Source organism: Cygnus atratus, chromosome 19, assembly GCF_013377495.2.
Source record: "Cygnus atratus isolate AKBS03 ecotype Queensland, Australia chromosome 19, CAtr_DNAZoo_HiC_assembly, whole genome shotgun sequence".
Taxonomy (NCBI): domain Eukaryota; kingdom Metazoa; phylum Chordata; class Aves; order Anseriformes; family Anatidae; genus Cygnus; species Cygnus atratus.
In genome coordinates this window covers 1106240-1132510 of record NC_066380.1, presented here as the reverse complement: position 1 = coordinate 1132510, position 26271 = coordinate 1106240, and the positions used below count along the sequence as shown (strand labels likewise).

The 26271-nt window shown below is 51.7% G+C and overlaps 4 protein-coding genes across 25 annotated transcripts in view; 2 read left to right on the top strand and 2 right to left on the bottom strand.

Moving 5' to 3' along the window:
• Positions 1-347: 347 nt before the first annotated feature.
• Positions 348-4093, bottom strand: PPP6C (protein phosphatase 6 catalytic subunit). The gene is made up of 7 exons (XM_035555430.2): positions 3847-4093; positions 3640-3735; positions 3492-3557; positions 3065-3206; positions 1979-2058; positions 1635-1844; positions 348-659 (listed from the first exon to the last, which is right to left on the bottom strand). Exons 1-7 carry the CDS (start codon positions 4075-4077, stop codon positions 411-413), a joined length of 1074 nt encoding a protein of 357 aa, XP_035411323.1. The 5' UTR covers positions 4078-4093; the 3' UTR covers positions 348-410.
• Positions 4061-6636, top strand: RABEPK (Rab9 effector protein with kelch motifs). 2 transcript variants are annotated; one of them, XM_035555429.2, is made up of 7 exons: positions 4061-4131; positions 4220-4365; positions 4460-4612; positions 4771-4932; positions 5284-5433; positions 5803-5952; positions 6223-6636. In XM_035555429.2, the coding sequence occupies exons 1-7, from the start codon at positions 4076-4078 to the stop codon at positions 6522-6524; spliced, it is 1119 nt and encodes a 372-aa protein (XP_035411322.1). In that variant the 5' UTR covers positions 4061-4075; the 3' UTR covers positions 6525-6636. The 2 variants fall into 2 exon arrangements, with proteins under 2 accessions (XP_035411322.1, XP_050570463.1); XM_050714506.1 differs by lacking the exon at positions 5803-5952.
• Positions 6637-7496: 860 nt separating this feature from the next.
• On the bottom strand, positions 7497-11719 carry HSPA5 (heat shock protein family A (Hsp70) member 5). The gene is made up of 9 exons (XM_035555422.1): positions 11558-11719; positions 11256-11395; positions 10842-11073; positions 10438-10575; positions 10073-10185; positions 9596-9986; positions 9023-9260; positions 8740-8907; positions 7497-8383 (listed from the first exon to the last, which is right to left on the bottom strand). The coding sequence occupies exons 2-9, from the start codon at positions 11369-11371 to the stop codon at positions 7821-7823; spliced, it is 1959 nt and encodes a 652-aa protein (XP_035411315.1). The 5' UTR covers positions 11372-11395; positions 11558-11719; the 3' UTR covers positions 7497-7820.
• A 438-nt stretch (positions 11720-12157) lies between these two features.
• Positions 12158-26271, top strand: part of GAPVD1 (GTPase activating protein and VPS9 domains 1) — a 32844-nt gene continuing 18730 nt past the window's right edge. For 3 of the 21 annotated variants that reach the window (XM_035555405.2, XM_035555413.2, XM_035555394.2), the window contains exons 1-6: positions 13546-13610; positions 20077-20288; positions 20699-21542; positions 22779-22865; positions 23886-24020; positions 24142-24331. In XM_035555405.2, coding sequence (XP_035411298.1) covers positions 20104-20288; positions 20699-21542; positions 22779-22865; positions 23886-24020; positions 24142-24331 — 1441 coding nt within the window. In that variant the 5' untranslated portion in view covers positions 13546-13610; positions 20077-20103. Of the gene's footprint in view, positions 13320-13537; positions 13611-13661; positions 13812-13918; positions 14253-16436; positions 16526-20076; positions 20289-20698; positions 21543-22778; positions 22866-23885; positions 24021-24141; positions 24332-26271 lie in introns of those variants that run through there. The other 18 variants (XM_035555418.2, XM_035555411.2, XM_035555415.2 and 15 more) reach the window with 14 other exon arrangements.

The following is a 26271-nucleotide window of genomic DNA, read 5'->3' as shown; positions in this document are numbered from 1 at the left end:
CGCCCCCTGGAACCGGCGTCCGGAACCGGAAGCGGAACCGGAACCCGGCCCCGGCCCCGGTCCCGCCCCGCCCCGGGCAGCGCCGCGGTAACGCCCGGACTGCGGCCCCGGCGGCCCCGGCAGGGCCTTTGCTGCCGAAAGGCCCCGGAGCTCCCCCGGCCGGCGGGGCCGGGCCCGGCAGCGAGGGGGGGGCCCCGCGGCCCCGGCGCGACCCCAGGGCGCCCCCCGGGCAAGGCCTCGGGCGAGGGCTCTGCCATTAACCGGGGCAGGGGGGAAGCTCGCCGCAGGCTGCGCAACACGCAGCGACCTCTGGCAACCGGGCAATAACGGAGGCAGGAGGCAGCGCGTCAGCAGCAAAGTGCTCAATAAAAATGTATTGCGCTGGGCGGGAAGTGCGGGGCGCGGGGCGCTCAGAGGAAGTACGGCGTGGTCGTCCGGGGCGGGATGACGCGCTCCGAGTCTGGCACGGCGCGGAACAGCTTTGGTTCTCTCGTGTTTACGTCCTTAAAGACCATGATGGAGGCGATGTTCCCACAGCGGTAGCAGTAGTTGGGAGCGGACCACACCGTTACCAGCTTCTCGTCGAACATGAACTTGTAGCCCTCGTGAACCAGCTGGTGCGCTCTGCAGATGAGCTTCAAGTTGTTGATGTGAACGAACTGCGGAGGGAAAGGAACCTCAGTGCTCCGCACGCCGCTGCGCCCGGCGCCCACGGCCACCCCCCCCCGGCAGGAGCCGCCTCCCGGCCCCCAGCTGCAGCCCTGCCGTGTGAACCCGCCCCGAGGCCCCGCTCCTTCCTGGCCCCGTCACGTTCAGGCTGCGCGGACGCCCCCGGCCAGCCCGGCAGCACGGCACTGCTGCCCCCGGGCCCCGGCTGCCCGGGCCGGCGCGAGGGTCCCCCTGCGGCCGGAGGCAGCGGCAGCAGCGGGCTCTGGCCCTCCAGGCGCGGCGGGGGCAGCGCAGCGCCAGCGGTGCCACGAGCGAACCTCTCCTCTGGGAGCACGCTGAGGGCACGCTGGGGTTTTGAACCCTCAGCGGTGCGAACCGCTCCTTTCAGAGGCGGTCGGGATGCCTCAGGCTGCGCTGTCGGAGGTGTCAGTCCTTCCTCTGCAGGAGGACCTCAGAGAACAAGGGGCAGCACGAGGCTTTTGTAACGTCGCTGGCTCAGAAGCCTGGGAACATCGACGCGTCTTAGCCTCGAGACGTCTGCTCGCTGTTTTGCAGAGTTACAAGAATTAAGTGAAGACTTGTTCAGGAAATGGTATTTTTGTCTTCTCCCGACTCCTCAGCCACGTACCCTACGCACTCCCCAGCAATACCCGTTAGTCGCACTGCACCACGCTTTGTAAAAGCGAGATCGCTGTTCTCTCCTTTGGCAGTTTTATCCACGCCGTTAGGATGAAACAGCTTGTTCTTTTCAAGTGGGCTCGAAGGGACAACAATGAGGCACGAGCAAACCTCCTCCTCCTCCTCCTCCTCCTCCTCCTCCACAGCTTCCTTGCAGCTCCCCCACGAGGACAGCTCCTCTCGCAGTGCCCCACCCCACTCACCGCTCGGGTAAATGCCAGCGTTGTCACCGAGCCCCGTATCTCGTACCCGCAGTTGCCGCGCGTGCCACGCGGCAGCGCCCTCACCTCGTTGGTCACCTTGGCTCCGAACAGCCAGCCCGCTCCCCGCGGGCTGATGGCCCACGTGTCCACGTCCTCTGGGTCCGACCACACCAGGTCGCAGAAGGCGCCTTTGTGAGGAATTTCTTGATTGCGTTCAATGGTTCGAATCTGATCGAGCGTCTTGATGTCTGGAGACAGACCGCCGTGCACGCAGAGGATCTGCTCGTCTATTAACTGGGGAAAAGACACGCAAAACGGTCAGCATTTCAGTCAGACCCAGCGCGTTGCTGGCGTGGCCCCTAACGGCCTGTTCTGGAGGTCGTATTTAGATAATCTACTCGTGGTTTTACTGCGGCGTTTACACTTACAGCTGCTATTGTGAGCATGTCAAAGACTTTGGTGCAGTACCTCCAAGCGTTAGCATTTCCGTATTTGGTTTGGCACTCATCTGTTAAACAGAGAAGTTTTTCCTTCTCAACGGATCAGAACAAGTTCAGGCAGTAAGATCAGAGGCAACACAACAGAACTTGAAAAGTCAGGTGTATACTAAAAAAACAACACAAAAAAACCACGCAACCAGCCACCAAGCAAACACAACCCCGGTCGGGAGCGGCAGCGAGCAGCGGGTGGGAGCCGCCCCTCCCTGGTGCTCGGGCCCACCAGCAGGGAGCAGAGCCCGGTGCCTGCAGCTCTGCTTACAGAGCAACGCGCACAGACATCGGGGTCCCCTGCAGCCGACGCTTTCCCTGCTTCCCACAGACCCCTCGGCGCGAGGGCAGCTCTGGTTAAAGCTGGACAAGTGTGACACTGAGGCTGACAGACAAACGTCTCTTTTGAGCTCGGCTGACTCGTGAACGTTTACTCGTGCTCTTGGTGACGGTTACCCAGAAGGACGCACGTCACAGACTGTGCTCGCTGCTGCAGGCGTTACGATACTTCCCAGGGCTTCCTCAGATTTTATCAAAGCCTCACACCAAGGGAAAAATAAGTTCCCAAGCAACTTAATTCCCCCAGATTTCGGAGCAGTCATTCTGCTGCTCGCTTCTTGTCAGGGGCATTCTCCCAAATGGGAACTGCTGGCAATAAACGGCCTCCATAGCACAGACATCTACACACAGACGTTTTTGGTCATACCTAAGGAGAATTGCAGTAACAGCAGCGTTTGGTGTAGGACCTTTCATTCAAAGACACCAAAGCACGTTGCCGAGCAGAAGCACAAACAGAAAACACAGACGCTGGAGGAAAGGACGGGCGAGGTCTGGACCAAAACACCTTTACTTCACGAGCACAACAACCGCGTTGACAACGTTAACGTTTAAGTTTTATTGAGTCCATTTCCCCCCCAGTTCTGGAAAAGCCCCACGCAGTTCAAAGCGGGTTTCCCAAGGGAGAGGTGAGGCACTCGCTCACTGCACGCTAACCCCCAGTCAGAAAGCATTGGGATGAGGACTTACCGTAAAATCCATACACTTGCGTTATCTGCCTGCTCTCATGATTGCCCCGTAACAGTGTGATACGATCAGGCCACTTAGCTTTTAGCGCAAGGAGGTAAGTGAAAGTCTCAAGACTATAATAACCTCTATCTACAAAGTCACCCTGCAAGTCAAAAAAACATCGGTGAATGGACAGAGAGGCGAGGGAGGCAGCGCGGGAACTCCCCGGTGCGCGGGGCACCCAGCGCCGGAGGGACGCGCCCGGGGGGAAGGGGCTCCGGTCGCTGGGTTCGCGCCGGGGCCGAGGTGCCTTCAGCGGCACCGGGGCGCTGGGACCCGCCGGATCCCTGCGGGGCCGGGCACGCTGCGGGCGGCTCCGGGGCAGCGCTGCGGGGCCCGGCAGCGGGAGGGGAGGGGCGGCGGGGCGGCGGGGGAGGGCCGCACGTACCATGAAGATGTAGTTGGTGTCCGGGACCTGCCCGCCGGTCCGGAACAGCTCGCACAGGTCGTAGAACTGCGGGGAGGGCGCGGGCTCAGCGCGGGCGGGCGGCACCGGGCGCCGAGGCCGGCGCCGGGCGCCGAGGCGCGGCCGTTACCTGCCCGTGGATGTCGCCGCAGACGGTGACGGGCGTGCAGACGGGCTGCACGTTGGACTCCTCCAGCAGCAGGTCGCACACGTAGTCACACAGCCGCTGCGGGGCGACGACAGCGGGTCGCGTCAGCAGCGCCGCCGGTGCCCGCCGCCCCCCGCCGCCCGCCCCCCCCGCCCCGGTGCCGGTGCCGGTGCCGGTTCCCCGCCGCACCTTGAGGTCGTTCTCGGGCAGGTACTTGCAGAGCCGCGCGATCTCCACGTACTTGTCCAGGTCCAGCGGCGCCATCTTGGGACGGCGGCTCGGGGCCGGAAGCGGAGCGCGGCACTTCCGGGCAGCGGCGCGAGCGCTGCGAGCGGCAGCGGAAGCGGAAGCGGAGGGCGGCGCGCTTCCGGCGGCGGCCCCGGGAGGGCGGTGAGGCAGGGCCCGGCTCGGCCCCGCCATGGGGCCGCCGCTGCCGCCGCTGGAGCCGGGGCGGCGCCCGCAGCCCGGCACGTGGTGAGCGCCGCCCCCGGCACCCCCCGGTCCCTCCCGGCACCCCCCGGCCCCTCCCCCCGGCCCGCTCCTGAGCGCCGCCTCCCCGCAGGTACCGGCTGCGGCCGCGCGGTGCGGGGCCCAGCGGGCGCGTGGGCCACGGCTGCCTCCCGGTGCCGGGCGGGCCCGGCCGCGTCCTGCTGCTGGGCGGCGCAGACCCCGACGGCGCCTTCGCGGACGCGCACGTCGTGGAGCTGGGTGAGCGCCGGCGGCGGGCGGGGCGGGGGCGCGGGGCCCTCACGGCGCCCTCACGGCGCCCTCACGGCGCTGACGCCGCCGGCGGTGCCCGCAGGGTCCCTGCGCTGGGCCCAGGCCGGCTGGAGGGGGCTGCGGCCGCGCTACGAGCACGCCACCTTCCTGCCCGCCCGCCGCCCCCCGCGCCTCTGGGTCTTCGGCGGCGCCCACCGGGCCGGGAACAGGAGCTGCGTCCAGGCGCTGGACCCCGGTGAGTGCCCGGCCCCGGCCCCGGCAGGGCGGGTGGGGGCCCGGGGCCGTGGGCTGGTGGCAGCGGGCAGCCCCGGCAGCCCCCCGGCTCAGGCCCGGGGGTGTTCTGCGTTCCCACCCGACTGCCATGTTGCCTTCTTAACGAAACGTCTCGATTAGAAACAGGAACCTGGGAGAGTCCCGCGGTGGCTGGCACCCCGCCGCTGCCCAGGACGTTCCACACATCCTCGGCAGCTATCGGGGACCGTCTGTACGTCTTCGGAGGGGGAGACAAGGGAGCAGAGCCGGTCCAAGACCAGCAGCTTCACGTGTTCGACACAGGTACCTCTGGGTTGTTGTCAAAGGTTGGAAACGAGCACCCGCCAGGCTGCAGGTCTGCGTTCTGAGCTCATCAGGGACACACAAGTACCGGCCCCCGCCTCGGCTGCCAGCTTAACTGGGTGGACGGAGGCGGTTTGCTGCTGGCGCACGCTCATCCCCATACTGTAACGGGGAACGTGGACCAAGGTGGCAGTGGGACGGCAACGCCACGGGTGTTCTCGCCCAGTGTCGTTATTGCTCTGTTCATTCCCCGGCCCCGCATGCAGCAAAGGGAAGCATCGGCGAGGCTGTGGGACCGCTGCTTTGGGGAGCCCCAGAGCCGTTCCCTCATACGGCCGTGCCCCATTGCAGCCACCTGTACCTGGTCCCAGCCAGACACCCGCGGTGATCCCCCGTCCCCCCGGCACGGGCACGTCGTGGTTGCAGTCGGGACCAAACTTCTCGTACACGGAGGTTTGGCCGGCGATGTTTTCTACAATGACCTGTTCTGCATCGATACAAGTAAGTATGGATACAGGCTCCTTGGAGCAAGAGCTGTGGTGGTGCGTTTTGCTTTCAGGGAGGCCTTTTTACTAAAAGATCAGCTCTGAAGTGTAGTAGACAGGGAAAGCAAGGTCCGCGTGCTGCCGCATCTTGCTCAGCTTGGCTCTGCTGCTGTTTGCAGCTGCCTTTGCTTTCTCTTTTAAACATGTAACATTTATTCCCTGAGCTCAGAAAAGCAGAACCCTACAGGAACCCTTTTTAAAATAAAGGAAACATGATTTTGGGTGGTTGCCGTGAAATACTTCAGCCATGCTAAGCAGGGCTATTTTTGCGTTGTGGTTTTTTTTAATAACGTGCACCCGTAGATGTGGTGGTTTCCTCCCACAGACGACCTGACGTGGGTTAAGATACCAGCCAGCGGTGACGTCCCGGGAGGACGGGCGTCCCACGCCTCAGCGGTGTTTAGGGACCACCTGTACATCTTCGGGGGGATAGGCCCGGCCGGGACCCTCAACACCACGCACAAGTACCACATCGGTAGGGAGAGCCCTCGGGACGTAGCAGTAAACACCGGTCTGTGTGAAAACGTTAACGCCCTCCGTTCCCGGGCTTCGTCTTCGTAGCAGTCGGTGTCGTTGCCCTGGGACCACACCAGTACAAGACTAAATGCTGCGGCTGCTTCTCTCTGCTGCTTTTTTAAGGCTGTATGATGTTGCCAGCTAGTCGGCGGTGATGGCACCGCTCCAGCACGCTTCTCTGAGTCGGACGCGCTGTTTGTAGATGTGAACGCCTCTCTTTGCACTGCAGGGGAGCAGCGGTGGACGCTCCTGCAGTTCGACGCCCCTCTGCCCGCGGGGAGGCTGGACCACGCCATGTGCGTCGTTCCCTGGCGGGCCGGTGGGAGCGGCGGCACTGCCGCGGGCGCTGCGGAAGAGGAAGCTGAAGGGGAGCCGGCCGCACCAGCTGGTGGCGAGGCCGACCTCCTCCAGGGGAGCCAGGACGAGGAGGGGCGCGGTGAGGACCCAGCGACGCAGCTGCTGTTCGTGTTTGGGGGCATGGACACGCAAGGGGAGATATTCAGGGACTGCCTCGTAACTGTGATCGAGTAGCCCGCGGGCGGTCCTTTCTGGGAAGGGTTTGTAGCGGTGTCTGATCGAGTTCCTGCCTTCCAATAAACAAGCTGTAGCCGCCAGACGGGTGGCGCTGCGCCCGCCCCAGGTACACCCGCTTGTTCTGCGGTCACGCCTCGCGTCCCTTAACGGCTGCAGCTGCGGCAGAGCTTCAGCAGCGAGCTGCGGGAACACCGCGCTGGACGGCCGGGAGGGAGAGGCCTGCGCATCGCTCCTGGGCAGCTTTCTCCCTAAAGCAGCTCCCATGGTCCTGCTCGGCCACAGGAACCTGCAGAGCGCTGCTGTTAGCTGCAGCTTCCTGAAGGATAATTAAAGGGGGTTAATTAGAGGGGCTCAGCTGCCCGTACTGTGCAAGCAAGTGAGAGGCACAGGGCCACCTGTCCCCCACACCAGGGAGAGCCCCACAGGCAGGGAGCAGGCACCAGAGCTGGACTTCGCTCCTCTAGTGGAGAGGCTTTGTCACGCCCTAGGACTGCGCTTTCAGAGCGCTGCAGCGGGGTTCAGCCCTTGTGAGCTTAGGCTCCCTCCCGTGCTTACGCAGCCGCACTGCGCCAGCACCAGGTGCAGAGTGTGAGGAGCCTCATCCAGCCGAGGGCAGGAGCTGTCAGGCTCCTGGAGGCGTTTGCCAGACGCTTCCCCGCCCCTGGACCAGGCGGCTCCTGCAGAAAAGGAGAGGCCTGAAGCCAGCTTCCAGCAGCAAACGCCAGCAGCCTGGTTGCAGCTCTCAAGCCAGCACCTTTCCTCGGCAGCTTTCTTGGTATCAAACTCAAGTTCTGCAGCCGGAGCGCAGCTTTGCAGCAGAGCTGCTACACCTCACACGCTCCCAGGGCAGCGTTACCCTGAGGAAGAACGGTGTCAGCGGTCACCCAGCCCCAGCACTTCGGGCCCCTCCACTTCCTCAGTGGAAGGAGCAGCTGCTGCCAGGTGGCAGAAGCACGAGCTACAACAATCCCGTGTAAATAACAAATTTATTGTGGTCACTTCAGGTAGAAAAGTTCTCCACCAGCTTCACATGACCGACTTGTTAAATAGAACGCTTCCATGGCCAGTACTTCTACGCCCCTGTTCTCATTTACACGCCCCCCCCCGCTGCCCTTCCCTCCCCAGACATCAAGCACCTGCTAACGAAAAGCAGTAAACAGCCACTTCGGGCTAGCATTTCCAGCTCCACTCACGAGTGAAGATTCAGTTACATTCCAAATTAAGAGTTCAATATTTTAAACAAGTGTTCCTGAGTCCAATATATACACACACCACATTCAGGGATGCCAGTATCTACAACTCATCCTTTTCTGCTGTTTCTTCTTCACCCGAGGGAGGGGGGCCTGCGCTTCCGTAGAGCTTGCTAACAATGGGCTGAACAACTTCCTCTAGCTCCTTCTTCTTTGATTTGAAGTCTTCGATATCCGCATCTTGGTGGCTTTCAAGCCACTCAATCTTCTCCTCCACCGCCTTCTCTATCGTTTCTTTGTCTTCAGATGACAGCTTGCCACCCAGCTTCTCTTTGTCCCCAATCTGATTCTTCAGAGAATAGGCATAGCTCTCCAGCTCGTTGCGGGCATCAATACGTTCCTTAAGCTTTTTGTCTTCCTCTGCAAACTTCTCAGCATCATTAACCATCCTCTCAATCTCTTCGGGTGTTAGCCGATTCTGATCGTTTGTAATTGTGATCTTGTTTTTGTTCCCAGTGCCCTTGTCTTCAGCTGTGACACGGAGGATTCCATTTACATCTATTTCAAAGGTAACTTCGATCTGTGGGACACCACGAGGAGCGGGAGGGATTCCCGTCAGATCGAAAGTTCCCAGAAGATGATTATCCTTGGTGAGGGGACGCTCACCTAGAAGACACGATTACACAATTAGATGCTTTTCCTTTGCTACCTGTGGTTTGCACTTTTTGCAAAACCAGTAGCTTTAAGCTATGTGCTTTTCAAAGCTGAGGTTTTAAATTCCACCTCTGCATTCATCTTGATGCCTACAGGATCACCCCTTACTCTGAAGAGAAGCTCTTCAGAATGCAACCATGGCATAACCATGTTTGAGAGCCGATCTTTTGGGAACTGATCTGCAGAACAGCCGTTGATGCTGCTCAGAGCTGCCTCAGTCTGTTAACAGCCAGAGCCAGAGATAGGCGTAGGCGTGAGAGTACCTACAGTGAGATTCCAGCTGCTGCAGGGGACAGAGGAGCACTCACCTTCATAGACCTTGATCGTCACAGTCGGCTGGTTGTCAGAAGCTGTAGAGAAAATCTGAGACTTCTTTGTGGGAACAACAGTATTTCTTGGGATCAGTTTAGTCATCACACCTCCAACGGTCTCAATACCAAGTGTCAGAGGACACACGTCAAGCAGTACCAAGTCACCTGTAACAGACACATCAAGGGGCAGAACGTGAGTGACTTCAGCTCCTCCTTGACAGTGCGCCACTGTGAGGAGCAATCTGAGGCAGATACAGAGTGTGAGTGAAGATGTAGTTACCTGTATCTTGGTCCCCAGAGAGAACACCAGCCTGAACAGCTGCACCGTAGGCTACAGCCTCGTCTGGATTAATGCCACGAGAAGGCTCCTTCCCATTAAAGAACTCTTTAACGAGTTGTTGTATTTTGGGGATGCGAGTAGAGCCACCGACAAGAACGATCTCATCAATATCAGACTTCTTCAGGTCAGAGTCTTCCAGAACTTTCTGGACAGGCTTCATCGTAGAACGGAACAGGTCCTGAAAAGACAAGAGTTAGGACAGTGAGACTGTATTCCCACACGCCTAGTCCCCACGTTATGCAGGCTTAGGGTACTAAGAACTACCGAGTCAGATCATCAACAAGGCTTGTGTTCAGCCTCGATGAGACCTCAGCTGTCAGTAACACGTGCAGCCCCAGATGCCCGAGGAAGCAATGGCTTTCTACTTTTTAGTTCAAGTAGCAAGTTATTTAAATTCTAAGTTACTTATATTCTGCTGAAGTGTAACGAAGGCACAATGTGAAGTCCTGTGCATTCACCAGCAGCAGTTTTGGGAGGGGCTGAGGAAGTTTACTGTTAGTTTTCTAAGCTTACCATGTTCAGTTCTTCAAACTTGGCTCGAGTAAGTGTCTCAGAGAAGTCTTCTCCCTCAAAAAAGGATTCTATTTCAATTCTAGCTTGATGCTGAGATGACAAGGCTCGCTTTGCTTTCTCCACTTCCCGTCTCAGTTTCTGCACAGCTCTATTATCCTTCCTGACATCTTTTCCAGTTTTCTTTTTGTAGAGTTTGATGAAGTGTTCCATAACACGTTGGTCAAAGTCTTCTCCACCCAGGTGAGTGTCTCCATTAGTAGCCACAACTTCGAAGACTCCATTGTCAATTGTGAGGAGGGAGACATCAAAAGTCCCACCACCCAAGTCAAACACGAGGATATTCTTCTCACCCTCTCTCTTGTCCAATCCATAAGCAATAGCAGCAGCTGTTCTGTTTAGGGAGTAACAAATTCAGGAGACTGATCACGAGACCCCACCCCGAGCCAACCAGCAGGCAAAGCGGTTTAGGCTACTTACGGCTCGTTGATGATCCGCATCACATTCAGCCCAGCAATAGTACCAGCATCCTTTGTGGCCTGACGCTGAGCGTCATTGAAGTAGGCTGGCACAGTAACAACAGCATGAGTAACCTGCAGGAGTAGCAAGAGAAGATTATCAGAAAAATAAAGGAAAAGCTACACGCCTTAGAAATGAGTGCAGCAATGCCTGGAACGAGTAGCCCATTGTTCCTTATGTACTAGTAAAACCCCACAATCAGCTGAGCCACCTAAGCACTGAACAAAGTTTATGACAGCAAGCTTAATCCTGAGATTCTGCCCAGTTATCTTTAGTTTTGTAAGGCAGCTGCTGCTTTAAGTTCTTGGTAGTAGCACTCAACTCACCTTCTTCCCCAGGTAAGCCTCTGCGGTTTCCTTCATCTTTGTCAGGACCATAGCAGAAATTTCTTCAGGAGCAAACGTTTTTGTCTGTCCACCACCAACATCAACTTGAATATGGGGCTTGGCTTTCTTTTCAACAACCTGAGAAGAAAAGGACAATGTCATATTCCAGCAAGTCCTAAAGTTATTCCTAACTGTCAGATTGCTTCCTTCTCTCTGGTAATTCAGTAAATCCTTTAAAACAGTTGATCTGGAAGGAGGGCTATAAAAGCCACAGGGTTGCTCATAGAAACGCTGATTTAATGGCCTTGCTTTTCTCAGGCAAGAGAGAAAGCAAGCAGCAACTGCAGCCTGTTCTCCTGCCCCCCCCCCCCCCCCCCCATCCACCACACCGTAACCACGCACACCTTGAACGGCAAGTACTTGATGTCCTGCTGCACCGAGGGGTCGTTCCAGGTGCGGCCTATGAGCCGCTTGGCATCGAACACGGTGTTCTCGGGGTTGGACGTCAGCTGGTTCTTGGCAGCATCCCCGATCAAACGCTCCCCCTCGGGCGTGAACGCTACGTATGACGGGGTGATGCGGTTCCCCTGGTCGTTCGCAATGATTTCCACCCGGCCATTCTTGAAAACGCCCACGCTGCGAGAGAAGCGGAGCCGTCAGGCGGCACAAGGGCCTGCCCCCCTTCCCCCCCAAGTTCCGCTTCTCCCTTCCCCCTCCCCGTGCTCCACCGATTTCCCCCCCCCCCCCCCCAACCGCTCTCCCAGGCCCGCAGCCAGCCCCCAGCCCGCAGCCAGCCCCCCGCCCGGCCCCCCACGCACCAGGAGTAGGTGGTGCCGAGGTCGATGCCCACCACCGTGCCCACGTCCTCTTTCTTCTCCTCGTCGTCCGCCCGCGCGGCGCCCAGCACCAGCAGCGCCCACAGGAGGTGCCTCATACCGGCCGCTCGCCCCTCGCCGCCCTGTCCGGGAGCCAAGGGTCACAAAATGGAGGCGCCACGTGCGGGACGCGGCGACCCCAGCCCCCAGCGAAACCCCCCGGCCCCCCGCCCCTGCCCCCCCCCAGGCCCGATGCAGGCCCAGGCCCAGGCCCAGGCCCCCTCCCCTTCCCGTCCCGTCCGTACCGTGACACCGACCGCGCCGCCAACTGCCGCTAAGCGCCCAGGCCGCGCCGCCCGCCCTTATATACCCTCCGTTACTCCTGCGTGGAGGCTCGCCATTGGCTGCAGAGCCCTCGCTGGAGCGCGCCCATTGGTCGGCTGCCACTAAGCTGGCCTTCCTCGATTGGCGACGATCGCGCGGCCGCTCTGACACACCGGGCGCGCGCCCCTCCCGCCACGCGATTGGTTCGTGCCCTGGCGCCGCGGGCCTATCAGCGGAGAAGCGTGAGCCAAGCGGAGGGCGCCCATTGGCCGCGGGACGCCGTCACGGCGGGGCCGGGGCAGGGCCGGGGGGGACGTTCTGGAAGTTTCCATGGTGACCGCGCGGCCCCGCCCCGCCCCGCCCGCCGCGCCTCGCGCCGCAGGGACGGGACCGGGCGGAAGGGGACGGGTGGGGGCACGGCCCCGCGCACCCCCGAGCTCCCGTCCCGGAGCCCAGCGGCAGGGCCGGGCCGGGCCGGGGGCTCGGGCGGTGTCACGGGGCCGCGAGGTTGCCGGTTCCCCTTGGGCCATGCCAGGGCCGAGCCGTGAGGGAGCGGCTGGGGGCGATGCACGGAGCCGCGGGGAGCGGGGCCGGCGGCGGCCTGCGGGCAGGGCTCGCCTCGGAGCCGCCCCGTGTGCGGGGGGGATGGTTCCTAACGTTCGTCAGTGAGTGACGCTTAGCCCGCGGAAGAGGGCAGCGTCAGCCCGGCCGTGTGTCCGAGAGCTGCAAATAACCCGTTTGGGTTCCCAGGAGGCCTCGTGCAGGCAAGGGGACAGCTGCGTGCTGCTAGGCCTTAGGCTCGTTGCTGTCAGCTTGCCTGGGGGGGTAATGCCATAAACGCCCCTGGTGTCCCGTGGCGCTGCTGGGAGCAATGCTGACAGCCGGCTGCCTGGTACCAGGCGCAGCAGTTTGCTGACACGTTGTGTGGTCACGCTCGATAAACATTTTCTTGTTGTATTTCAGTTTGCCATGGTTGTTTCTAAAATGTCAGTTGGCTTTTCAGAAATCAATTACATACGGCATTCTCTTTTATCAGAGGAGAAAATGCAAGGCGGTACCTGTGCCAGTAAGGAAGAGGCACACACGTAATAGTTCAGAGAATAACAGATATAAAGCGTAAATGGGTGGCTCTTGTGCTGAGCTGGCCCTTGGAGGAGCTTTACAGACGATTTAGGCATAGAAAGAGCAGCTGCAGTGACTCAGGGACTTGCTTGCCTACCTAAGCCACCACCGGCCCCCGTGCTGAGGCCTGGATGCCCTGTCCTTACCCACAGGGCACCTGGGAGTCCGTCAGCTCTGGGGATTCGCAGCACCAGGGACGTCAGGAGCCGTGGAGCACAGCTGTCACTGCGCGCCGCGACGAGGTGCTGTGCCCAGGTGAACTCCCTGCGCGTCTGCAGCGGTTACGCTGCAAATGGCACCACGGACACGTCTGCGATTACCTCCGGTTTTTCTTCTTAGAGAATAAGCTTCTTAAATCCTCTGTCGGGACAAATTCTCACGTAATAAGTGACATCCAACTCTTTAGTTTTCCTTAGCATTCCTGCAAGCACAAGCCTAGAGGTACGCGCGTTGGGAGGAGCAGCCGCGTCGGCTGGGCTGGCGGTCCCGGCGCCGGACTCGATGCCCGTCCACGCCGTGACCTCAGCGGTCGTCGGGCCGCGAAGTCGTGCGAGGCCCCATCGCGCCCCGCCAGCAGCTCCGTGCTCCCTGGGGACGTGCCAGGCGAGGAGGACGGGCAGAGTAAGAGTCCCGCTGCGCGCGCCGCTGGCCGGTCGGCTGGCCGGGCCGCACTGCTCCGCGCGGGGCAGGCTTGCCGCGCCTCTCTTGGCGGCTCTCCCGTGCTTCTGCGGCGCGCTGATGGCTCCGCTCGCCGTCGGCCCCCGGTCCAAGCGGCCCCGGCGTCGGGACTACAAGTCCCAGGGCCCCCGGGTCCCAGGAGCGCGGCGTCGCCGCCCGCCGCCTGCGCAGTGCCGCGCCGGGCTCGGGGCCGCAGCGGGAGCCGGGCGGCGGCGGAGCCGGGGCGCTGGCCGGGTAGGGGCGCGCTGCGGGGGCCGCCGGGCGGGGGGGAGGAGGAGGAGGAGGAGGAAGAGGAAAGGGGAGGAAGGGAGGGGAGGGGAAGGGGAGAGGAAGAGGAAGGGCAGCGGCAGGGCAGGAAGGCGGCAGCCCGGGCCTGGCCGAGCTCTGCCCGTTCCCGGGAGCCGAGCGGGAGGAAGGCTGCGCGCCGAGCGGGAGGTGCCGTCTCGCTTCGTCCCCGGGGCAGGGGCAGGGGCAGGGGCAGGGGCAGCGCGGCCGGGCTGGCCCCGAGGGGGGCGGCTGGAGCCCGGCCCCCGGCGTGGCTCGGGGCTGCCCCGCGGCCCTCCCTGCTCGCCGCGGCGGGGGCAGCGGGCAGGCAGCGGGCGGCCCGGCAGCGCGGCTCCGCGGCGCCTTTCGCGTTCCGGAGCTTTACAACTTGCAAGTTGCAGAGCGCCGTGACTTCCTTCTTCTTCTTTTTCTTTTTTTTTTTTTTTTTTTTTTTAATTCTTTCTAGTAGGGTCTTAACGCTGGAGAACTCGACCGAGCGAGCGTCTGTGTTTTTTCTTGCAAAGTCATGATACTGTGCTGCGAGGGAAGCACCGTCCGTGCCGTTGAGATTAGGCTCTCGCCCGCAGCGTGCGATGCTCTACTTAGCGATAGGTAGAAGGCTATTTTTGTGGACGATGCAGCTGACTCACAAGTGGAAGCTGCAGTTTGAAGATGATGGAGGGGGGCATGGCACGGACAATACGTGAAATCCAGTATGGTGTGCTTCCAAAAAATGGGCAGCAGACAGGACGGTGATTTTAGGAAACGCTCCTAGGAGCTGCTCCTCCTGGGGAGGGTTCCAGAGTGCTTGAGGTGCTGTACGTGAAGGTTTCAGAGTGTGATGCATCAGGTCCCAGAGCGTGCAGGCTGTGCTGAACAACAGTCAGTCCCCCTTCATGGTGGATTGCAGCGTTGGGACGTTTCGAGATGAAGATAGGAACTGGTCTCGAGAAAGGAGGCTGGGAACAGGTTGTTTTTGTCAGTGACTTCAAGTTCTGCGCTTCGTATGACTGAGAGTTAATTAGTGTGACTCATTATGTAAGGGGAACCCCTCTTTCTAACAGCACAGGCAGCCGGAGTGCATTTTAGCCTAGCTGCGTGCTCCTGTGGATTTTTGCGCAATGCAATCATACCACAACTGACAGCTCAGGAGCCAGCTGAGCCTGAGCATTCCTGATAAGTCCTGTTAAGGGGCATGAGAAATGAGGAGCTTGTTGCACGTAGATCTCATTGCATAGGCGCTACGCTGCGTGTTGGCTGCAGAGCAGCCACTTTCAAACAAAGACACAAACTTGAAGAAGGAGTTTCAGCTTAATATTGACTGTCAAATTATAGCAGATTGAAATGCGTTTTGCATGTTGGACGTGTTTTGAGATGGTGGGTATTGTAACGTGAGAGTTCAGCGGGTAAATCCGAGGTCATGGTGAACTATCCTGCTGAAAAATGTTTTTTTGTTTGTTTTTGCTCAAAGTTGGGAGATAAGTTGTTAGCTTGTATAAAGAAGGCTTGTTAGTTGTTACTATAAATATTACCGAAGAGAGAGAGATTTTCATCTGGGTAAACTAGCATGGAAGTTATTCAGCCCTGCTTTGGAATTCTTTTTCAGTAAGATGGAGTGATTTCAGCTTTGCCTTGCCCTGCCCTGCCCTGCCTACATTAGATCTGCCCAAACTTGCTTTGGAAGCTGAGTCTTGCGTAGCTAGACTCAGGAGGAGCAAATAACCTTGAGCAGGAAGCGTTGGAGGAGGGAGAATTTGGTGTACTGGCAGTATCTGTGGCTTTGCTTAATCTCTCTTCTGTCAACTGAATCGCAGAAATATTTAATGGAGGTGTCGCTCGTTTCTGTGTGCCACGGTACCAAACCACGTACTCTGTAAGTTCAGTACCTGAAGATTTATGAGAGTGTATTCCAGGAATTCTAAACATGAGAAGCAATCCCGTGGTTAGTCCCATATTTATCAAAGGCAGAGATTGTCTTGGGTTCTAATAAACTTGGGTTGTGCTGGTGGCAGGACAAAACATCTTAGAAGCTGTCGGGTCACACAATCTTTGTGGTTTTGCTGGAGCATCACAAAGTGGAATTGCTTGAATTGCTGTGAGAAGTTTTTCATAGTGTGCCACAGCTTTTAGTAGCTTTCTGAGCAGCCTTACGAATTATGAAGTGTTTTCCTATCAAAATGAGATTACTGGGATTGAAAAATAGCTGGCAGATAGCAGGAGTTATTTAGTACCTGTTGTTTCTTCAGAAACATCAGATTGCCAGATACCTGAATTTCCTAAACTCTCTTTTATACAACTACGTACGGACACCTCTCATTTCAAGTTTGATGAATGATAGTTTTAAACTAGATAACTGGGTAATTATGGACAGCTTTTTTATTTGTGAGAAACTGATAAGGCGATCTGATAAACAACTTTCTGGAATTAGTACCAGCTGAAGCTGCTGCCGCTCTGTCTGTCTAACATTGCCTTCTGCAGTGCGTTACCGAGTACGTAAGCGTGGCTAATTGCTTTTTAAAGCTCTTGTCCTGAGTGCTGGCATGGAGTGAATGTTGTGAAGCGTGGGAAGGTCAGAGAATACAGCTGTTGTCCTGTTATACCGATTGTAAAGGGAAGAGGTTTTCTGAGGGGAGCAGTACACTGTATAGGTGTATTCATGGTAGAAGAGTTTCCCCTTTCAGGTTAGGCTGTGTTCGTATCAGTATCCAAACAGAGTAATAGCATCTGCATCTCGCTTAAGTAGGTTTGGGGGATTTTTAAATTCTTTTCTTTGACTGTGCTGCATGTTTTCTTTAGAGCCAGCCTGAAGCCTGCTGAAGCGCCGTATGTGTCAAACTACCAGCGTTACAGCTCTGGTGTTCTCAGACGTCGGCCAGACGCTGAAGGTGAAGACAAAGTTTTTTGCACTGTTACTTTCTATGCTTGTGCGATTTCAAAATAATTAACTTGTAAGAACTGGTAATAAGAACGAATGAGACATTCCTCATCTGCAGAGGTGTATTTCAGCAGCAGTCGTTAGCTGTCAACACGTTTAAGTTTTTTGGAGGACTCTAAAGCCACGGAAGCTGCTGCTCCCTTTTTCTCGTACCCAGGGCATGGAGTGGTGTCATGCGGTCAGCTTCCTGCCCTCTGGATTTTCACAGCTCCTGACAAAATGGTGGCACTTGCTAACCTCCCACGGTTCGATTTCAGATCTGTTCTCCTCTTTCGTTATATTTGGTGTTGTGCAGTAGCAATGGGTAAGAGACACGTGGGCCCTGGCAAATTGATAGGATGTTAGCGCGCGGTCCTGGCACCAGGACGTTTAGAAGTGCCACCGCAGGTGCTAGCAGTCTTCGGAGCTGTGTGCTGTTCGGGGCCTGAGGTTTGCTGTGGTGATTTGGAGAAGTAAAAAAACCTGCACAGCAGCGTGAAACTTGCCACGGTTACTCAGTGCTTACATGTCTCTGCTTATTTAATGGCTGTGGTACTGTATCACGCGGAGATGCCCAGCTCCTTTGTATGTTAGGTGGTATTTCTGCAAGACCCACACTGTTTGGTTAGTTTTTTGTTTGTTTGTTTTTCAGGCAGCATTACAAACGATAACAGCGTTGTTCTGTGGTAGTCTGGTCTTCCCTAAAGTTGCTCTTTTTGCTTGCTGAACAGAGACAGGTTATGTGTGTGTGTGTTAGGACTCCAGACTGGGTGGGAGTCTTACTTGCTTTCTGAGCATTAACTATATATCTATTTTGACTGATTGCCCTCAGCTTCAGAAAAAGTAATGGGCAATGTAACTGCTGTATTGAGAACTGTAACTTACTGGAAATAGTATGTTCTTTCCAGGCCACCTTTGTCTTTTTTGCTGACTGGAATTTTGGAGTTCGCTCCCACCTGTGGGCAAGGGGAGAAAAGAACAGTCTTTCCTTCGAGGGTGAAAGCTTTCAGAGTACTTAGCCCATCCCTGATGCTGAAAACATCTTCTCTGTTTAAAAAAAAAAAAAAAAAGTGGCAGTGAAACTCTCTGTGAGAGAAATAACTTTACTAGTAAGTATACGAGACATCTCAGAAGCAGGTTAATCAGCATGTCCATTGTTAAATGTTTTTATAATGAGTGACGCAAATAGAAACCAGTTGGGAAATTTGGCAAGGCAAAGGCACAGGAACGCAGGCTCTTCGTGAGGGTCCTCCCTGCGGTCCCCTGTTCATTCCCCAAACTTGCTCATAAGTGGGAGAACAACTTAAAATGGAAAGCGTCAACTAAAACCATTACGGTTTGGTAAACTGTGAGCAACTTTTAAGTCCAGCCCTATGGTGGAAAGCATGTGAAAAGGCAGAAGATAGTTCTGCAGATTTCAGAGTAGGTATATTTATACACATGCAACTTTTTTTCTTGGTTGATATCAACAGCTGGTAGTCTAATAACAAGTTTTTACTCTCTTTACAGACAATATCAAGCTTGATGCTATTTTTCTGCAAGCCCTAAAATTCTGTGGCTAAAAATAAAATTGTTGCAAAAAGTTGGTATTTGTTTCTCAAAGAACTTTGGCAGTAATGTCAGTGTTTCTTTTTTCTAATCGTTTGTCTGAGACTGCCCTAGTTAGAACATCAGAAGTACCGCATCCTTGAAGTTCCTCGCTTAATTCCATCTCCTGATAGGAAATATGCATGAACTCTAACTGGTTAGGGTTGCTGGTTTGGGTTTTTTGTTTGCTTGCTTGCTTTTTGTTTTTAAGGAGAGTTTTGTATATGTGTTTGTCTATATTTGCTTAGAACATCCTTTAAACCACCAGGTGTAATAATACTACGCTTTTTTATGCATAAAGACTTGTGACAACATCTGTTTCCATCTCTGCTAGGGTTTTTGTTGTCATGTAAAAAACCATAGATGAAAGAACTTTATTGTGTGCTCAAGGAGTAGTGATGGTTGTCGGTGCACCTGCTTAGCAGGCTTTCTCCATTCACCGGGGAAAAAACAAAAACAAAAAAGCCAACCCCGCCAACGAATGTAAAACCTGGGCCTAATCTGTATTCTGTAATCTATGTGTGTAGAGAGGATCGTCTGCTAGCTGTGAGGAGCAGTGAGCCACAGGTCTTTAAAACAGCAAAGAGAGGGAGCATTAGACTGGTGGCTGGTAAACGTTTTGTAGTTGTTCAAGCGTGGAATAAACGGTCTTGTGAAGCAGGGTGCCTCTTATGAGGAGTAAATCTTTTGTTTCACTGTAGCATGGTTTTGAAGGATTCTCCCTAAGATCCCTTGGCAGCTCTGACATCCATCCGTTACCAGGATGTCCGACAGGTAGCTGTTAGGTCTGGATCAAAGCCCTTCTCTTCCCAAATTACCTAGCATGGCTCTTAATGCTGCTGGTGAAGAAGCCTTGGAGCAGTTAATGATTAATGCTATGGAGACGTGATCTGATCTATGTGGTTCTACCCCTTCCCTTGTCAGCATTAATGCAATTGATGTTTGTTTGTTTGTTTTTTTTGTCCATGGAGTTAATTTTTAGATGGATTAGCTGCTTGAACTTGCTGCAAGTGGTATGGTACTCTGTGTTTATGTAACTGTTAACTAGTAACTAAGATTTAGTATAAGCTCTGACTTCATAAGGAGAAGATGTTGAGACAGAACAGTGGCTAGTGTTGACCTCTTTTTGTCACTGGCGTATTAGGAAAACCTTTGGTTGTTTCAGGTTTTTCTCTTTTTAAAAAAAAAAAAATTTTTTTTTTTGGATCATGTTCCACCCCCCCCCCCCAATACTCTTCTGAGTGGAAATATTTGAGGAACGTTTTCTGGGTGAGTTGTACCATTGAGAAGCATCTCCAGACTTACTTCCAACTTCTGCCTTACCTAGGTAGTGGTAATCCTTCTTTTTTTTTTTTTTGTTAGTTAGCAGAAAAGTCCAATTAATATATTGAGAGCTTGGTGCCCCTTATACACAGGGTCTCCTTTTTAGGGGACAGCTTTTTGCTCTTTTAATGGACCAGAGGTAACCACCCCCAGATACCTGCACGGTGTTGTGTTATGTGGGCATGCTTTAGAGCAAAGAAGCAAGCACAAAACCCTTTTTCCATGCTCACCAGACAGTAGTCAGAACTGGACTCCTCTTCATCTCCCGAGCTCGTGGCATCGAAGCGGCAGGAATGTCTGCCCCTCTCCAAGTAGCGGCCGGTTTCTCACCCTGCCTGCTGGAGGTGCGGTGTAAGAGGGCTGTGGGTACTGCGTTGCTGGTTCAGGTGATGTGCGAGTTGAAGATGCCACTCACTGCTGTGCGAGTGTCCCTGATGTGCTGACATGTCAAGGGGTTAATGAAACTGGCTGTTAGGAAAGCTTACATTAAGGCAGGATGGGCACAGAAATATTTACTGCTAAGCTTGCAGCCTTCTTGCTGCTTCATCGGGGCCAACAAAACTAGTTACTGGAAGTGTTGGAATTCACCTTTTTTTTCCCCTTTTCTTTCAGTGAGTGCTGTGTAGTCCACTGTCAAAGATGGTGAAGCTGGATATACACACGCTGGCTCATCACCTCAAGCAGGAACGACTGTATGTGAACTCAGAAAAGCAACTGATTCAGAGGCTCAATGCGGATGTACTGAAGACAGCTGAAAAGCTGTACCGCACAGCATGGATTTCCAAGCAGCAAAGAATTAATTTGGACAGACTGATCATAACAAGGTGACTAGGAGGGGTGGTAGTGGAGAATTTGTGGGGAGAAAAAACTCTAAACTTGTGTGAATTGCAGCAAATCTATCAGATTTTTCACCCTTATTATCTCGAGTCCTTTGCTGTGCTGACTATAAAAATAGCGAAGTTTTAAAACAAATCTAAACTAGGGTATCTGACTCACCTGAGGCTTGCTTGTTGTCTGTTTAAGCTACCCCCATTTCGTATGTGTATTTGTTTTACTTCTGTTCAGAGTTTATGGGAGCAAACTGTCCTTGTACCTGAATATGGCAATCGTTTGGGTTAACTGTATGGGAAGACTTTTTGCCTTGGTGTACCCTTGTTAACAGATTGACCCAGTGATGCCTTCTGGTAAATTTGTTTGCTTACGAGTTACACTGTTTCTGTGCTTTCCTTTAAAGTGCTGAGGCTTCTCCTGCTGAATGCTGTCAGCATGCAAAAATCCTGGAGGACACGCAGTTTGTGGATGGATACAAGCAGTTGGGATTTCAGGAGACTGCATATGGAGAATTCCTAAACAGACTGAGAGAGAACCCTAGGCTTATTGCATCCTGTCTGGTTGCCGGAGAGAAGCTCAACCAGGACAACACGCAGGGCGTCATCCACACAGTCTTCACCTCCATTTACGGCAACTGCATCATGCAGGAGGATGAGAGCTACCTCCTCCAGGTCCTTCGCTACTTGATCGAATTTGAGCTTAAGGAGAGTGACAACCCTAGGCGGCTGTTGAGACGAGGTACTTGTGCATTCAGCATCTTATTCAAACTTTTTTCTGAAGGACTTTTTTCTGCAAAACTTTTTCTTACTGCAACTTTACACGAGCCAATCATGCAGCTTCTGGTTGAAGACGAAGACCACCTGGAAACTGATCCAAACAAATTAATTGAGAGATTCTCTCCAGTACAACAGGAAAAGTTGTTTGGAGAGAAAGGCACGGAAAAGTTCAAGCAAAGAGTTCAAGAGATGGTCGACTCCAATGAGGCCAAACTGGTGACCTTGGTGAACAAATTCATAGGCTATCTCAAACAAAACACGTACTGTTTTCCACACAGCTTGCGATGGATCGTGTCACAAATGTACAAAACGCTCTCATGCGTAGACAGGCTGGAGGTCGGAGAGGTCAGAGCAATGTGCACGGATCTCCTTCTAGCATGTTTCATCTGTCCTGCGATTGTTAACCCAGAACAGTACGGGATAATTTCTGATGCTCCTATAAACGAGGTGGCAAGATTTAACCTGATGCAGGTATGACTCCTCCTAAGCTAATCTAAAAAAAATTTTGAAATAAATGTCCTTGGCTTTTTTTTCCTCTACTGCAGCAGGGTGGTACTGTGTTAAAGAGTGCTCTACCTCCGGTCTACAAGATAAATGCTAATACAGTATTTATTGTTGCTGAGAAGGCATGTTCTAAAGTTTATCTGCTTGTTTGCTTAAAATATTCACTTTAAAAATGTTACAGGGTGTATTCCTTTCTCTCTTACAAGAGCTGCAAATGTACTTAGCTTCCATTCTTCATAGTAGCTTTTATAAAGTGTAAATGTGACTGTAAGATGAATTCTGGAATGTATGTAAACTAATGCAGTGCTGTTCTTTCTAATGTTAAGTATTATGCCAGGTATTTAACAAAATAATGAAATATTTTTCTGACAAAAAAACCTCTTGTCAAGCAGTAGTGACCACTATGTAGCTGTGTAGCTGTCTACTCTTTTATTAGAGTATTCCCCAGCCCTCACGGCAAATTTTTGTCTGTGCGAATACTTGGACAATTTAATGCTAGTGTATAGAGGTGTAGCCTGTGGGTATTAAATGAGACTCATTTGGCTGAGGATATGCCCCACACAAGTAACAAAACTTTTTTTAAACGTCTACGAAGTGGACAGTGATCCCCACAGAAAATCATTCCTGTGAATTTTACTCACTACACTTTTACCGCCAGGGCCTTGCATTGGTTTTCAGATACGTTAGCAGTCCTGTCCAGTATCGCTGCTTGCGTGTTGCAGCAGAGGTTGCAGCTGTTGACTCTTTAAAACTGACAGTAGGTTGCAGTTGGTGATTTATAACGAGTATATTCTCTGATCAAGAGTTGGACCTTTTCCTGTTTTGTTTTTCTCCCCACTTACACTTAGTAAAGTACATACAGCCTTTTAAAATCTCCAGCTTTGAGATAATCGGAATTGAGAGTTGAATCTAGGTCATGTTGTAAAAACAAACATGCTTTGTTCCTGCGAAGGAAGTATGGATACTCATGGCATACTGTGCATGCAGATTTTCTTATTAAATGCAATGACTGCTTTTTTTTAATATGCTTGCATTTTTTCTGCCCTAAAAGCAAATACAAAACTATCCAATCAACCAAAAGTATTTATAGTGTTAAATTAAAATGAACGTAGAACGGAGGAGTTGCCTTAACTAATTTTTATAACAGGGTCCATCATGATGATGTTTTGCAATATTTATTCCTCATAGTTCTTCTCATTTCAGGTCGGGAGACTTCTGCAGCAATTGGCAATGACAGGTTCTGAAGAGGGGGATCCACGTATGAAGAACAACCTTGCTAAATTTGACAAAGTAAGAGTCCAGACTTCAAAAAACCAAGACTCCTGTGTATGCTTCATCCTTCTGCAGCCTCTTTTTTCTGACATTGCAAATGACTTGCTGAGCAGTTAACTTAGGATTTCCATGTACTGAAAAGCAGATTAAATCCTGCACAGAGCTGGGAACAAAATCTTGAGTACTAGAATTAAGGTTCAGGGATTCTCACTTGTACTTTGACATCATACTTCTTAAAAGAAAATGCAGAAAAGAAATTAAAGCAAGTTACCTTTTAAACTGAAATGCTGAATTACTGTCTGTTTTTTACTGATGCGAAAGAAAACACTTAGATCTGCAGGCAACTTTTCTATGAAATCTAGCGTTTAAAAAGTCATTTGTTGGCACAAGGAACTTCTGTTCGGTTTTTTTTTTTGCTTTTTTGTTTGCCTTTTTCTGTGTTAGTATGACTCCTCCATAGCAATTAGCTTCATCAGAACAATGAAACTAATGATTTTTTATGTACAGCCATATATTAAAAACAAACAAAAAAACCCCATACACTTAATTTGCTTGTGTAACTTCCAGGTTTTGGTTAATTAAAAGTGCTCTTCAGTCATCATACGAAGTTACACATCTATTGTACAGGTAATGTTCAGTCAGATTAGAAAGTGATGCTGTGTGTTACTTCCTTGTTTCACTTTTAATCTGTGCTCAGCAGATCCTTCAGGAAGGGGCAGCTTATTTGCCATAAACAGTTTAATTCATATTTAAGATCTGAAACTGCTGCTCTGCAATGAAACACTTTAAAAACTGTAAGAACACTTAAGTAGCACTTTTAAATGCAGAAAAGGCTTGCAGGAAGTACTAAAACTAACTGCAGACTTTCCTAACCTGTCTTTCAGTGGGTTTAATAATGCATGGTATTTTATCCTAAGATGTTAGAAGTAGGAAGCAAAACTTAATGTTATTATGTAAACTATTTAGCTCTTGTCATAACTTACGTTCTTTTCAACCGCTGGTAAATGGTCTTTCATTTCAAAACTTCTTTCCTTGCAGAGCTGTGTTGCTGCTTTCCTGGACGTAGTTATTGATGGGCGTGCAGTTGAAACTCCTCCAATGTCTTCAGTTAATCTCCTGGAGGGGCTGAGTAGAACAGTGGTTTACATGACATACAGCCAGCTAACTAGTCTGGTAATATTTTAAGTTCCTAAATAGAATTAATATAAACTTGCACCCATGCATTTACAGATCGGATGAACAGGGCTGATAATTCACACTGCAATTCTTACCCACTCTACTTCTAAACTTGTAGGTTGGTTTTATGCGGAATGTGATGTCAAGTGATCAACTTAAGGAAGATCGGATGGCTTTGGAAAACTTGCTAGCAAACTTGCCCCAGAACAAACCAGGGAAAAGCAGCAGCCTTGAAATGACTCCGTATAATACCCCACAGCTCTCTCCTGCAACCACTCCAGCTAACAAAAAAAATCGCTTACCAATAGGTAAGGACAGCAAACAGACTTCCTGCATGATTTCTGATACCATGATATATATATATATATATATATTTTTTTTTTTTACCTTTTTTTAATCATCTTCTTAGAATTATTCTTTGGCTACACCTTCAGGTCCTACTTTTTAGTCTGTAGATGATAGAGAATTTTCTTTTGCATAGATAGCCAGGTATCTTTATTACTTTCTGATATGAGTGTCGTGAGCTTCCCCACTCTGGACTGAACTGGAGAAGGATGCTGGAGTAGTTGTTAGGCTAATGCAAGGATAGTAAAGGGAAAGTTTGAAGATGGGAAGCAGATCTAGGAGGGAAGATTGCTTAGGAAAGTGGTAAGATGGAAGCTATGACACTTAAATAGTGGGGCAAAATAAGTTTAAAATGATTGTATCATAGAAGGGAGCAAATGTGGAGGAGGAAGAAAAAGAGTAGAACTTTGAGTATGTGTTGAGAAGAGAATCTCGCTTTGTTCTCCATTATTTGTCCAATCTAGTTTCAGTAGTTAAGATACTGTAATGCAATTTTATGTTTTTTTTCCTGTTTTTGAATAGGTTTTCCAAATCTTGAACTTTTCCATTTCAGTAATATTTTCTCTTAATATAAGAAGTGTGGTACTCTTCGTCACTGTGTATTTATGCGGATATGACCAAATGGGATATTTCTGTTCATTTGAGACATTTGGTGTTAGTTTGTAGTAGGATCAAAATACATACAGACAGATAAGTGGCACAGAAAAACAAACCCCAAAACAAACCTATCCCATGTTGTTTTAACTCTGCTGCTGAATGGTTCTGGTCTTAGGCCTATAAAGTAGTGACACAACAAGATTTATTTTATGATACAAAATAGTTTTGTTACTCAAAGTTTTGATTTCTTTTGTTTTACTTTAATGCTTTCGAAATCCAGGACAGCAATTGGCAGCCATTACTGCCTGGGATACTTCTGCTACCAATCTTTCAGCTCATATAACTCTAGTAACCCCTTTTGGTGGGTAATGCCCTCTTTCCGTTCTTTTCTGTGAAACTTACTTATAACACAACTGTCATACTTAAGCATGCTTTTGGTTTACTTTGGCAATCAGTTCTTTTTCAGATTTGGTAATTGATTTCTATATGAAACTCATTCTTTATGTATGTGTAGTTTTTAAGAATACCATATGTGTATTTGTGGATGATTTTAAAATCCAAATTTGGCTGTTAGTTCTGCATACTTGCCTTGTTTTCCATGGATCAAATAAATAAATAATTGGTGTCACGTTGCCATACTTAGCAATGTTAATTCCCTGTGGGTGTTTTTCCTTCCACAGTGTCAAACATGAAAATGAGGCTAATTGAAAAGACTAATAAATAGTCACCAAATAATCAGAATAAAACACCTGACGTTGAATTTGTGGATCTGCATTTGAGACACATACTAGAATAAATTTTCTCTACTTAGAAGTTTTTCCTCCTAAAATGCAAATTAATTAAACATCGTTTATAAGCCACAGGAACCTAGACCTTTTTTGTTGGTAACAGACTTCCTAATGTTATCAACTAATTTATTAAGGGTCTTTCTGTGATTGGAACACACGATTTTACAAAGGCAGAATCTGTTTTTCAAGAGATTTTTGTTTCTTTTTGGGTGCTTTTTAAACTTTGCCTATTACTAGATCAGTGGCAATCTTTTCTAAGGATAGATGTTTTTTCTAGGTTGTGTGGGCATGTATGACTACTATTTAAAGAGGGAAGAAATAGCACATGGTTCTTAAAAGATTTCAAACATAAGTATCTTCCTCAATTCCTTTGAATTATATGGATGGAGTAGTCTTTTTAACAAAATGAGTGCAGACATCATTTTCCCACCTCCAAGCGTATATAGTTGGGGAGCTCCTCTGCAGCTACCACCACATCAAATTCACTGTTACTACTTGGTTGCATTTTTGATTTCACA

What these genes read in the sequence shown, in the direction of transcription:
- PPP6C (XM_035555430.2), bottom strand. Translation starts at nt 4,077, where the DNA reads ATGGCGGGGCCGAGCCGGGCCCTGCCTCACCGCCCTCCCGGGGCCGCC. An exon ending in GCGGCGACATCCACGGGCAG is followed by an intron (nt 3,558 to 3,639) that starts GTAACGGCCGCG and finishes CCCTCCCCGCAG; the next exon opens with TTCTACGACCTGTGCGAGCT. An exon ending in GAGCCAAGGTGACCAACGAG is followed by an intron (nt 660 to 1,634) that starts GTGAGGGCGCTG and finishes TTCCCTCCGCAG; the next exon opens with TTCGTTCACATCAACAACTT.
- HSPA5 (XM_035555422.1), bottom strand. Translation starts at nt 11,371, where the DNA reads ATGAGGCACCTCCTGTGGGCGCTGCTGGTGCTGGGCGCCGCGCGGGCG. An exon ending in ATGCGGATCATCAACGAGCC is followed by an intron (nt 9,987 to 10,072) that starts GTAAGTAGCCTA and finishes CTCCCTAAACAG; the next exon opens with AACAGCTGCTGCTATTGCTT. An exon ending in CTCTGGGGACCAAGATACAG is followed by an intron (nt 8,908 to 9,022) that starts GTAACTACATCT and finishes TGTCTGTTACAG; the next exon opens with GTGACTTGGTACTGCTTGAC.
- RABEPK (XM_035555429.2), top strand. Translation starts at nt 4,076, where the DNA reads ATGGGGCCGCCGCTGCCGCCGCTGGAGCCGGGGCGGCGCCCGCAGCCC. An exon ending in CGCGCACGTCGTGGAGCTGG is followed by an intron (nt 4,366 to 4,459) that starts GTGAGCGCCGGC and finishes CGGTGCCCGCAG; the next exon opens with GGTCCCTGCGCTGGGCCCAG. An exon ending in CACGCACAAGTACCACATCG is followed by an intron (nt 5,953 to 6,222) that starts GTAGGGAGAGCC and finishes TTTGCACTGCAG; the next exon opens with GGGAGCAGCGGTGGACGCTC.